The 12,860-nt window shown below is 50.4% G+C and overlaps 1 protein-coding gene across 1 annotated transcript; it reads left to right on the top strand.

Moving 5' to 3' along the window:
• Window positions 1-707: 707 nt before the first annotated feature.
• SQSTM1 (sequestosome 1) lies at window positions 708-12,860 on the top strand. Its single transcript, XM_082650677.1, has 8 exons — window positions 708-950; window positions 3,018-3,113; window positions 3,967-4,196; window positions 4,292-4,433; window positions 5,237-5,317; window positions 10,318-10,532; window positions 10,801-10,996; window positions 12,002-12,860. The coding sequence occupies exons 1-8, from the start codon at window positions 746-748 to the stop codon at window positions 12,157-12,159; spliced, it is 1,323 nt and encodes a 440-aa protein (XP_082506803.1). The 5' UTR covers window positions 708-745; the 3' UTR covers window positions 12,160-12,860.

Genomic DNA, 12,860 nt, shown 5'->3' with positions numbered 1-12,860 from the left:
GGATGCCTTAGCAGGCCCTCCAGTCAGGTGGGGATGGGAAGATCCTGCGCCCTTGTGGCACCTCTCAACCCTACCCCCTATCAAACTGGGAGCTCCTCTGGTGCTCAGGCTTCAGTTGGGGGTCTGTCCCTCAACTCAGTAAGGGACAGTCATGGAGGATGCTGGGGATGGCGGAGTGGGCTGCCACCTGAAAAGCCTATGGCTTCGAATGGGGTCGGCTGCCAAGAGTGACAAGGTCAGGACAGCACCTCGGGAGCCAATTTGTTCTAGCTGGTGGTGCTCGCTGAGCGCCTAGGAACTTCCTGGCTTCCGGCCTCTGTTGTCCACCTCCCTCCTGCACTGGCCATCTCCAGGCGGCCTGGGCTCTGCTCTGCTGAGTCACGTCAGGACCAGACCTGCGAGGGATCTGGGGCGGGACCCTGGCCGGTCCCTTTCCCTAGGTGCAGAGGCGAGCGCCAGACCGAGATGTCGGACTGCGGGGCCGGCCTCTTGGGGTCCCTGATGCATTAGGGGCAATGAGGAAAGGGGGCGGCAATGAGGGGGCCCAGCGGCGAGGAGGCTGTAGTGAGTCTGGGGCTCCAGCAGGGTGGCTCGCGCGCGACGGCCTGGCGACAAGAACTGGACCGGGCGCGCTCAGACCCCGCCCCCAGGAAGTGGGGAGGGCGGAGCTCCCAGAGTGCCCTACAAAAGCCGCACGCCTGAGCTGTTCCCCAACGGCTCCACTCCTGCTTCCCAACCGGCGGCGATGGCGTCGCTCACCGTGAAGGCCTACCTTCTGGGCAAGGAGGACGCAGCCCGCGAGATCCGCCGCTTCAGCTTCTGTTTTAGCGTGGAGCCCGAAGCGGAAGCTGAGTCCACAGCTGGCCCGCGGCCCTGCGAGCGGCTGCTGAGCCGGGTGGCCGCCCTGTTCCCCGTACTACGGCCCGGCGGCTTCCAGGCTCACTACCGCGGTGAGCGGCCGGGCGCCCTAAGGCAGCGGCGCGGGGTCGTGACGCAGTCCTGCCCTGCTGCCGGGGTGGCTGTCTCTTCTTTCTCGTCGGGCCTAGTGGCGTCTGCGGGGGTTTGCTCTGGCTGCTCGCTGGGTGGACGGCGGCCCGCGTGGGTCCCTAGTTAGGCTTCGGGTGCCATCCTGGTGACGAGGAGTGGTGACTACAGCCGGCCCTAGTAGGGTCAGGCGCTGCCAGGCTCTCCGGGCGGATCTCAGGCCTGGCGGCGTAAGAGACCTCCTCCCCCACCCCCACCCCCGCCCGCCATGATGTTGCAGATCTTGGCGAAGGCGCACCGGGGCGTCCTCACCGGCTCGCGAGCAGGCACAGGGTGGTCAGAGGGGCACTCAGGTTACAGTGACATCTTGTTGCTGCCGAGTCTGGGCCTGCTGGTGCCAGGGGGGGTTGTGATAATAACCCGGAAGAGCCTGGGCCGGCAGACTAGGAGGAAGGGCTGGCTGGGGAGGAGGACTCAGCTATGCGGCCTGGCCCGCGAGTTCCGGGCCGGCGGCTGGGAGGGGAGATCGGGGACAGACCACAGAACGCCCAAGACCAGGCGGAGTCCAGACGTTATCCCATTGGCAGTGGATAGAGGGACCAGATGAAAACGTTCTTGAGAAGTGTTGGTGTAGGGACAGAGCCCAGGAGCCAGCTCAGTTTCTAGCTACGCTGGCAAGACTGGTGGCTGCTGGGGGTGGGGTTGGGGGAGGTTGTTGTGACTGGGACGGAGGCGGGCCTGCCGGTAGGTGGGTCCGTGCTAGGACCTTCCTCAGGACTGCTGCCATCTTGCCAGGGCCCCAAATTTTAAAATTTATTTTCAGAGTAGATCGTTGTTTATTTATTTTTAAAACTTTTACTGGAGTGTAGTTGCTTTACAATGTTGTGTTAGTTTCTGCTGTACAGCAAAGTAAACCAGGCATACATACACATATATCCCCTCTTTTTTGGATTTCTTCCACCTTTTTTTAAAATAACAGTTTTATTGAGCTACAGTTCACATACTATAGAATTCCTCCATTTAAAGTGTACAGTTTTTGGCATATTTACAGATTTGTGCAGCCGTTATCACAGTCATCTTGGAACCTTTCCATCACCTTATAAAGAAACTCTGCACTTTAGCTATCCTCCCATCCCCCATCATCCCATACCCCCAGCCCTAAACTACCACTAATCTACTTGTTTATGGATTTCCCTATTCTGAACATTTCCTGTAAAAATATGTAGTCTATTGTAACTGGCTCCTTTTACTTAGCATAATGTTTTCAAGGTTCACCTATGTTGTAGTATGTATCAGTATTTCATTCCTTTTTGGGGCTGGGAAAGTTTCAATTTTATGAACACAGCACATTTTGTTGAGCTGTGTATTAGTTGATGGACATTTGGGTTGTTTCTACCTTTTGACACAGCCCCTGTTTTTATGGTAGATGTTGCATCGGGTGACCGATAGACCTGAACCAGCCTGCAGATGTATGGTGTGGTTTGTCTTGCATGGTGATCCTTTAAACCATTTGAGCCAACATCTAAAAACTAGAGACTACATATAAATACGTAATTTTAGCTTTGTTGGGGGAGGAAGCAGGCAGATGCATTCTACTTTACTCTCCTAAGACACAAGAGATCCAAGGCCTTTGGAGGTGCTGGACCCCTGACGAGCAGGTCACAGATGGGGATCTCCCACAGTTGATGGGGGGCTGGGTCTGGTTGGATGTGGATGGAGACAGCACCTTTCTGATGGGGCAGCTAGTGCAGAGGCAGAGTGGCAGGTGGCCAGGTGCTACCATTGCTGCGTCTGCACACACGTACTCTGCCTCTCATTTGCGCCCCGGGTCCAGGTTGGAGTACTTACTCTCCAGGCAGTGGCAGAGTGAATGGGCAGTTTGGCCTCAGCCCTACTTTCCCCTGGCTCAGACAAGTGGGCTTCAGTTTATAGCCCTGTAAGTGCCCCTTTTGCACTGGCCTCAGCCCTTTTCAGCAGCTTGTGTCCAACTGAGAAGCCCTGGGTGCTCACTTGCTGTCTTTTAAACAATCTAGATGAGGACGGGGACTTGGTTGCCTTTTCCAGTGACGAGGAACTGAAGATGGCGATGTCATATGTGAAGGGTGACATCTTCCGTATTTACATTAAAGGTAAGGGGCAGCCTGAAGCCAGGTGTTCCTGCTGAGTACAACTGGCTTGAGGTTATGGAGACGTTCCCCTAAAGAAGGGGAGAGGAGACTGAAGGCTGTTTAAGACAGGGCCATAGTCATCGCTGTGCTTGGCCTGAAAAAGGAGTATATGCCCACCACAGGGGGTGAGGTCGGAGGGTCTCTGGGTTCACTTAAAAAAAAACATATATATATATATAATAAATTTAAAAAAATAATTTATTTTTCATTTTGGTTGCATTGGGTCTTCGTTGCTGTGCGCAGGCTTTCTCTTGTTGCAGCGACAGGGGCTGCTCTTTGTTGCGGTGCGTTGGCTTCTCTTGTTGCAGAGCACTGGCTCTAGACATGCGGGCTTCAGTCGTTGTGGCTCGCGGGCTCTAGAGCGCAGGCTCAGTAGTTGTGGCACACGGGCTTAGTTGCTCCATGGCATGTGGGATCTTCCCGGACCAGGGCTTGAACCCGTGTCCCCTGCATTGGCAAGTGGATTCTTAACCACTGCGCCACCAGGGAAGTCCCTGGGTTCACTCTTGATTGTGCCCACGAGCTGAGGGTTTATTTTAGTGCGGGGCAAGGCCAAAGCCATGCAGACACAACTCTCTGTTGCTTTGCTCTTGCCAGGGTCACTCATCCCCAGGTCACAGGCGCAGGGATTGAGAACCTCCTAGCAGGCTCTGAGGTTGTGTTGTTGTTGTCACTTGAGTAAGTGAATTCGCCTGGATTCGGTGTCTGAAGGGTGGCATGAGGGACCTGCTGACTGTGATGGCCCCATAGTGCTGACAAGCAGGAGTCTTCCGTGGCTCACAAAGAGTGTCATGGCTTTCTGCCCTGCCTGCAGAGAAGAAGGAGTGCCGGCGGGACCACCGACCCCCGTGTGCTCAAGAGGTGCCCCGAAACATGGTGCACCCCAACGTTATCTGTGATGGTTGCAACGGGCCAGTGGTGGGGACCCGCTACAAGTGCAGCGTCTGTCCTGACTACGATCTATGCTCTGTCTGCGAGGGGAAGGGCATGCACAGGGAGCACAGCAAGCTTGCCTTCCCCAGCCCCTTCGGGCGCCCTTCTGAGGTGAGTGGGGACTCCCTGTGGGCTCGGGGTGGGTGCAGGGTGGCAGGAGCTCCCTGACCTGGCACCACCCTGCCCCTCTGTCTACCCCTCCCCAGGGCTTCTCTCACAGCCGCTGGCTGCGGAAGCTGAAACACGGGCACTTTGGGTGGCCTGGCTGGGAGATGGGCCCACCGGGGAACTGGAGCCCACGTCCTCCTCGAGCGGGGGATGCCCACCCTGGCCCCGCTGCAGAATCAGGTGAGGCTTGTGTCTGCTGGCCTCTGAAGGGCGAGATGTGAGGGCTGGCAGAGCTGGAGGGCCTTCCCTGTGTCCTGAAATCCTGTGTGCCTATGGGTGGGCTGGGCACTTCATGGCCATTCCTGGCATTTAATCCTCACAAAACCCAGCAAAGTGTGGAGCATTATCTCCATTGTACAGGTGGGAAAACTGAGGCGCCTAAGTGCCCAAGGCCACTAATGCATCTGCCCTTGCCCACCTCCTCATGCTGCCCTCTGAGGTGGTCCTCACATATAGACGGGAGGCCCCCTCCAGCACCTGCATCTCTGCAGTGTACTCCCTTCTCTTTTATGCTAGCTGTCAGGAAAGTCAGAGCCAAATTTGCACGAGTCTTTTAAAACAGTCCCCAAGTCAAAAACTTACATATAGCTTGCATTCTGAACTTTTGGATTCTGGTTTTATTCTGATGTTATTAATCTTACTGTGTCCTTTGATTCACTTTATCTTTAGAGACAAAGATGGGGACGTTTGATTTGAGTAAATAATATTTTATATTGTATGTACTGAGCCCCCTGCGGAGTACCTAGGCACCAGGAACACAGATGAAGGGGGAGCAGAAGGGGAAGTGGTTTGAAGGACGAAGGGGCCCAGGAGGTGGCCTAGAGAGGGAGGGAGAGAGGGAAGCACTGGAGTGTAGGCTGCTGGGACAAGGCCCCGGGGGAAGGGCTCCTGGGATGAAGGTGACAGGACTGCAACAGGTATCAGTCATTGAGAGACATGCTTTGAATTAAGTGTATCTTTGTTTTTGTTTTTTAAAATCAAAGCTTCTGGTCCATCGGAGGATCCCAGTGTGAATTTCCTCAAGAATGTAGGGGAGAGTGTGGCAGCTGCCCTCAGCCCTCTGGGTAAGTGGTTGCCTTGTCCGTCCTTTGATATCAGCAGAGCATTTTGGTAACCAGTGTGTAGGTGGCTGTTTTGTGGCTTTCACTTGGGATACTGCAGAGGAGCGGCAGTTGATGTGTGCTTGAGACCAGTAAAGATTTGTTGCCACATATCAAACTTTGCCAAGTGCTGCACCACAGGCCACTTGAAGTTGCATTCCCTGACAGATTCTTGAGCTTTCCACATGGAGTGTGGAATCAGCCAACGTTGGTTGGAGTAATCCCACTAGGGAGGGTGACCAGGCTCAGTTGCAGGGCTGGCCTGTCATCTTCTGCCTGTTTGTCCTTTGGGAGAAGACCAGTCTGTATTTCTCCTAGTGTGAGTCTTGGGGTTTCTTCAAGGACTTGGGTGAGTAGTTAGTTGAGACGCCATATTGCCTTTCCTCCCTTTTTGCAACCCCCAACCTTTCCTGGCGCTTCCTGAGTGCTGGTCTTGTGCCGGTGCCGGAGAGAAAGGAGTAAGGGAGGAAGGTTCTCTGTGTGCTGCCAGGTTCCCAGTGCGCAGGCCCAGAGTAGGTGTCTGGGTGGATGAGCCTCCATAGTGTGCCCGGCCTGAGGCCAAAAGCTCCAAGAATTTAGAAAGCACTTGCTGTGTTTTGGCAGCAAGAATCAGTTGATGAAGGTGATTATGATGAATCCATGATCTTGGACTAGAAGAGAGCTCATCCTTGTGACTGCAGCGGCAGAAAGTGCCCACCTGGTCTGTCCAAAAGTTGTGTCCATGTCTGAAAGGATGCTGTAGGAGGGTGCCCAACCCCACCCGCCATCCACCTTGTGGCTCACAGAGCATGACTGCCATTGCTTCCAAACTGAGACCATTTCTGTTCACACTCATTGAAGTAGCTTTGAAGCAACAGTGACATCTTGGTATTGCTGCTACATGAAATAGCTCAATTCACACATGGTTTCTGTACTGGAGTTAAAGGTTCTTGAGAGAGTGAGGAAAAAGAATTGCTATATTTAATGCTTTCTAAGGAGGGTAACAGTGGAGTAGTGATGAAATAATTGGGAGATAGGTTATCCCTAAACCCTGCCACTCACTTAAGACATAAGTGAAAGACATAGTAGAATTTTAAGAAATTCCAACTAATGGGTTGCTACTTAGGGGCCATGGGAAGTTTTTCTCTGGAAGATAGTAAATGGACAGTGGTTCAGGCTGAGTATCAGAATCACCAACAAAGGGTTGGGTTTTTTTTTTTGGTTTTTTGGTATATAATTTGGTGTATGGAAACTATTAAAACTATTCTGAAGAACAAAGTTTTTCACTAAAAGAATGAATGAGATGACCTGGGAAGTCACAATACCAAGTCTAGGTTCAGGCAGGGAACTTTAAAAGAGTGCGGAGTCCCAGGTCCCTTGATTCGGTAAGTGGGTCTTGGGTAGGGCCTGGGGTCTGTGTGTTCTGAAGGCTTCCCAGGAGACTCTGCGTTATGCTTGCTCTCCATCCCGAGACCCATCTGAGCTTGTGAAGTGTTTCAGAACTTGACCTGGATTCCCCACTCAGGACACAAGTGCTCAGAGGTCTTTTGGGATAAGGATTAAGGCCTTTTCAGATCTTTCGAAGTGGATGGAGTTGGTTTCTACTAACTAGGGAGGAGCCTGGAACCCTACAATACAAGAAAAGTTTCAGTAAAATATGCTTTTGAGTAATTTCCATTGACAAGAGCCATTCGAGGAATGGGTTAAACTCTTGTTGGAGTTATGGGCATTTTCCTTTCTTATGAGGAACTAACAGGATGACTTACTCTGCTAACTGCCCACAAGGGACCATTTGTTCCCAGAGCATGGGCCCAGAGGGGATGTAACCATTGACGCCTCCCAGAGGGCAATGTGTGCAGAGAGTCGGTGGCTTTAAAGTGCAAACCTGAGGCCTTTTTTTGGTAGGTGCTGTGAGAGCCAGCTGAGCAACACTGTGAGGCCCAGGGTGGAGGTCGCAGTCACCGACACCTAGGATGTAAAATAGCAGGGCCTTCCTCGTCATGGGGTCTTCCATAAATGCCCCCACACAGAGGCTTTGGGGACAGCATGGCAGAGACTGGTACAGTCTTGTAAGCCCTGAAGTCTCAGATTATCATTAAGTTGGCGAAACCCTAGTTCAAAAATCTCAATGATCCATTTACAGAAGCGTCACATCATTCACCCATTTAGAAAAGTGAGAAAGTATATGGGTATTCATTGTACTGTTCTTCCAGCTTTTCTGACTGCTTGAACCTTTTCCTAATGAAAAGCTGTGGGGGAAATGGAAGAAGAAGAACAATTTAAATTTTGCAGATGGGGCACCAGTAGCTAAGCCTGCTTTCATCTCTGCTTGCTCCTCAAACTCCACTAAAATAATAGTGAAGGGATTAAACAAAAAAATATAAAGCATCATAGATAAAGAACAAGAGAAAAAAGTAATAGAGGACAAGATAAAATGAAGTTATCAAACTTTGGAAGATGGGAAGTGGATGGAGGACAGTAACCAACAGAGTGGAGGCATCAGAAACCTATGCACCTGCATAGAGATGCCACTGAGAAGCAAGACTGGCTGTGCAGGGACCAGAGAAGGCCAGGGAACCAGGGGAGGGGTTGAAGACGCCTATTAAGGATCATGTAGAGACTTCAAAGTCCCAGTCAGCCAGATGCTGGCCCTTGCCAACCCTTGCAGGAGACCTGGTGTTTAATTTAATTGCTGGAGCACTTGACCCAGGGAAGCTTCAGAGGTGGGGACACTAGGGACACAGGGCAGGGTGAGGCACCAGCCTGAAACTGGGCATCATGAATGAGAGAGTCCAGCAGAAGCTGGGGAGTCCCTGCTCAGGAGAGGCTGAATGCACCAGAGGAGCATCTGACAGCTCTGCCACCTAGGATCCCATTACCTGGCTGGGCACCCTGTCAGCCTGCAGTTGGAAGATAATGACGGCCCTGGCCCCATGGAGAGTGCTTCCCATCATCTTTTCCTTAGTGCCTCGTTAGGATCAGACAGCTATGGATCACCAACAGTTTGGGGAAAACCTCCATGCACGGGAAAGAAGGAACTTGAGGAAGGACTTAATAGGGAAGAGAATGGTAACATCCTCAGTGAGATACAAAAAAGTTTGTATCCATGAAAAACAGGATACCTTAAAAATGATAACATAAAGGAACAGAATAAGAATGCTCTTGGAAATTTAAAAAAAATAGAAAAAAGACAACTTCAAAAGAAGTCTCAGATTTTAAGATCATCTCAAGGAAATATTCTAGAAGCAAAACAAATAGAGGCAGAAGGAGAGAAAAGATGGGATAATTTGAGGATTAATCCTGGAGGTCCAATATAGGATGAAGGAATTCCAGAAAGAGAACAGAGTATACTGTAGGGAGGAAATGAACAAAGAATACAAGACAGTCTCTTGCCACTAAGGACATTAACCTCTGGATCGAAAGGGACGCCAAATGCCTTGGACAATGACTAAAAAAAGACCCCACACCAAAGGTTATTGTCAAGTGTAGAACCCTTGGGATAGAGACTCTGGAAACTCTCCAGGTTGCTATAAAAGCTTGGGAATTCAAGGAGCACAGCAAGAGCTGGCAGACAAGTGACTTCAAAAGGCTCATCTAAAGTGGTTTTTCAACCTCGAATTCTGTACCCAACTAAAATGATCGTGTGGGAGCAGAACAAAGTTGTCAGGAATGCAAGGGTCTTAATCATGTTACCTGGGCTTGAACTCCCTTTCTCTGGCCAAAATGAAGAAATAAGCCCAGAATGAAGAAAGAGGTGCTTGAAAATGGTACCCAACACATGAAAGAGTGACAAGAGGAGTTGCCAGGATGGAAGGAAAGGTGTAGCTGTGCCTCTGGCCCCGAGAGTTGCCTGTCCAGGCTGGAGCTGGAAGCTCCATGCCCGCCAGGGGTGGTCTCCAGGGAAAAAAACAGAACGGATGCGGCATCTGATACATGTAACCTGTGTTGTAGAAAACACTATAGAGAAGCTGTGGGAGAATAAGGGGGAAGTTAGCAAGTGAAAAGGAGGACATCGTTACTGCTACAGAAACAGACTGTAGAGTAAATAAGGCCAGTACTTGGCCCAGCAAACAACAGTATTTATGTAGTGGCACTAATGTAAACACTGAATGCTGTTTTTACCAAAACTTGAGTTTGTGAAAGGATAGGGGAAGGGGTGGTAAAGTGTTGATCTTCCAGAGTAAGAAATAAGCAGTAAACTTGAGCAGTCAAGAAAGAAAGAGCATTTGTGGGTTGACAGCTGTCTCTGGGGAGTGGGACAGGCTGTGTGGCGGGGGGCAGGGAATCTTCTATAGAAGACTGTAGTCTTTTTTTTAAATTTTATTGAAGTGTAGTTGATTTACAATGTTGTGTTAATTTCTGCTGTATAGCAAAGTGACTCAGTAATACATATATATATTCTTTTTCATATTCTTTTCTATTATGGTTTATCACAGGATATTGAATACGGTTCCATGTGTTATACAGTAGGACCTTGTTGTTTATCCATTCTATAGTCTTTTAAAATTGTTTGACTCTAAGCTATGGGCATGCCCTTTGAGAAATTAAAAATAATTAAAAACATAGCCCTGGTGATTGTCCCCTCCCTTCCCCTCAGTGAGCATGTGCCCCAGAGTGTGAGAGACTGGAGGTAGACACGCCAGCCAGTGCTTGCAGCCTCATGGGCCTTGCACAGACCTTGCACGGGCTGTCTGCCTGCCTGCCTAAACAAAATCCGTGTGTTCAGTGTGCATGTTTTTCACATCGCTAGGCCCCTGCACACAAGTGCGATGCTTTATGTGGTCCTCACCACTGTGGCACAGGTGGTACTGGCCACACGTGGTATTTGGCTCTCACCCTGTTCCAAGGGCCTGGCCCTGCCTGCTGTGCAGCCGCTGTCCTACATGGTTAGGGGAAAACGGAGTCTGTTTATGGACTTTCTGGCTCTGAAGCTCACCTGGGATGCTAGCTATTAATCAAGTTTTTGTTTTCTCCTTGGCTTCCAGGCATTGAAGTCGATATTGACGTGGAACATGGAGGAAAGAGAAGCCGCCTGACACCCACCTCCCCAGGCAGCTCCACCCCAGAGGAGAAGTGTAGCTCTCAGACAAGCAGCTGCTGTTCCAACCCCAGCAAGCCAGACGGGGACGTGGAAGGCATGGCACAGTCTCTGGTGGAGCAAGTGAACAAGATCGCCCTGGAGTCAGGGGGTCAGCCTGAGGCAAGCACCCTCCCACGCCATCCCCAGGTTGTGGCCACCCAGAGCTTATCCCAGCACCCCAGGCACAGCCCTTCCCTGGCACTCACACAGCCAGAGGGACCCATTTCCGTTGCAGAGTGTCGGTGGCATTTAAGTTGTTCTGTGAACCCTCCGCTAGAACTTTGTAAAGCAAAAGCCTCTTGCTAGTCCTCCATGCCCTGACTCTCCCAGGCTGTGGTCAGGTGGCCTGTTGTCCTTGTCCTTGTGCTCATGGGGGGTTTTGTTCCAGGAACAGATGGAGTCTGATAACTGTTCAGGAGGAGATGATGACTGGACTCATTTGTCTTCAAAAGAGGTGGACCCGTCTACAGGTGAACTCCAGTCTTTACAGATGCCTGAATCTGAAGGGCCAAGCTCTCTGGACCCTTCCCAGGAAGGACCCACAGGGCTGAAGGAAGCTGCATTGTACCCACATCTGCCACCAGGCAAGAGATTTCAAGTATTTTGTATTTCTGTCTTTTCTGTTCAGAGCATCCTATCACTTGCTTTTTGCAACACAGAAAGACATCATGTTCTGTACTGCATGGCTTGTCTGTTGACGTAAGAGAAAATTGGGAGTTGGTTTTGTCCTCTGTGTCTATACTGAGCCTTAGTAAGCTCAGCTTTCTAAAACTTAACATCCAGACCCAGAATTACGAAGGCAGATGTGATGTGGTGGCGGCGCTGGCTTTGGCACTACTAAAAGTGGACTCGGGGTCCATCTTCACTGTTTCCTCATGGAAAGTGCTGACCTTGGAGCAGGGGTCCTAGCCAAGGCTCCGGTAGGAGCCAGGCAGGAAGCCACCGTGTAAAGTAGGTGGCGTGGAAGCAGCATGATCGGGTGGAGAGTGTGCCAGCCTGGAGAACTCACACTGAATAAAAGAGGCCACTCACACCCTGCTCTGGTTCATCACTGTCACATGGCAATGACTTTTAAAACAGTATTCAAGTGGAAATCCATTCTATGGGCCAAATTTAGCCCTTGGGCTACCAGTATTTATCTTCTCTGCCTTAAAGCAGGGAGTGGCAAACTATGCCCTATGTGCCAAGAATGATTTTTTCATTTTTATAATGGTTGGAAAAAAGTCAAGATGGGAAAATTAGATGAAATTTAAATTTGTGTTCATAAATGTAAGTTTTACTGGAACACAGCCATGATCATTTGTTTACATTTTGTTTGGCTGCTTTTATGCTTGTAACAGCAGAGTTGAGTAGTTGTGACAGGGACAAATAGCCTGCAAAGCAGCTTAAAATATTTATTCTCTGACCTTGTATAGAAAAAGGTTGCCAGTTCCTGCCTTGGAGGGTCCCTGTGAGGGTTAAGACCTTGTAAAAGGGCCAGGCCCTGCAGGCCCTGGGTACTTGCTGGCTGGACAGGATGCTGCCACATAACAGGTCACATTTGGGGCCCAGTGACTCTTCCTTATGGCTGTCATTACTCTCTCTGGCAGAAGCTGACCCCCGGCTGATTGAGTCCCTCTCCCAGATGCTATCCATGGGGTTCTCTGATGAAGGCGGCTGGCTCACCAGGCTCCTACAGACCAAGGATTATGACATCGGGGCTGCCCTAGACACCATCCAGTATTCAAAACACCCACCGCCGTTGTGACAAAGTCTGCTCACCCATTCTGTGTCCCCTTTCTTCTCTCATAGTTGTGTTAAGCTAGTATAGAACCCCAGTGCCTCTGTAAGGGCCAGTTTCTCTGCATTCTTCTTCCAGAATCTGGGGGGTGGGGACGCACAAAGCCATTTAGGGCAGTAGAACAAGTGACACGGGGTAATTCCAACCAGCTTCCTGTGGGCGCCTGCCTCCTTGCAGCCGGGGGTGCCCCCCTGGGGCAGAGTGAGAGACTCCTTGCTGGGGAGGACGCGGAGGCCACACTGCATCATATTCCCACTCTCTCCCTGCAGGATTACACCAGCAGTCCAGAATAGATCTTGCCTAATGGCCTTCTGCTTTTTTGCTTTTTTTAAAATGACTATAGTATACTGACGTGTAACTGATTTTCTGCTAGAAATCTGATATACTCTGAATTTGGCTAGAGTATAGCCAACATTCTGTTGGGGCGGATGAGGCTGTGCTGTAGTGATTATTAGAGGGTAGGACAGCTCAGGACTTTGGCTAAACATCTGGGAATAAAGAAGGGCTGACAGGGGAACTGACGTTGTTCACTGAGTACTGCCTGTTTCACAACTACTGTAATTCTCTCATTTCCCAATGTGTCAACTGCTTTTAAAGTAAGAAAATCGCTTTGTAGCCATTCTATTTGTAAACAATCTTAATTAAATGGTATAAGCACTTTAATCAGA

Source organism: Grampus griseus (assembly GCF_964374135.1).
Source record: "Grampus griseus genome assembly, chromosome: 3".
Lineage (NCBI taxonomy): Eukaryota > Metazoa > Chordata > Mammalia > Artiodactyla > Delphinidae > Grampus > Grampus griseus.
Note: the sequence above shows the minus strand (reverse complement) of the source record. Positions and strands in the feature narration are given on the sequence as shown.

Coding starts and splice junctions, on each gene's coding strand:
- SQSTM1 (XM_082650677.1), top strand. CDS start 746: ATGGCGTCGCTCACCGTGAAGGCCTACCTTCTGGGCAAGGAGGACGCA. Junction 4,434..5,236: donor TGGCCCCGCTGCAGAATCAG/GTGAGGCTTGTG, acceptor TTAAAATCAAAG/CTTCTGGTCCATCGGAGGAT. Junction 5,318..10,317: donor AGCTGCCCTCAGCCCTCTGG/GTAAGTGGTTGC, acceptor CTTGGCTTCCAG/GCATTGAAGTCGATATTGAC.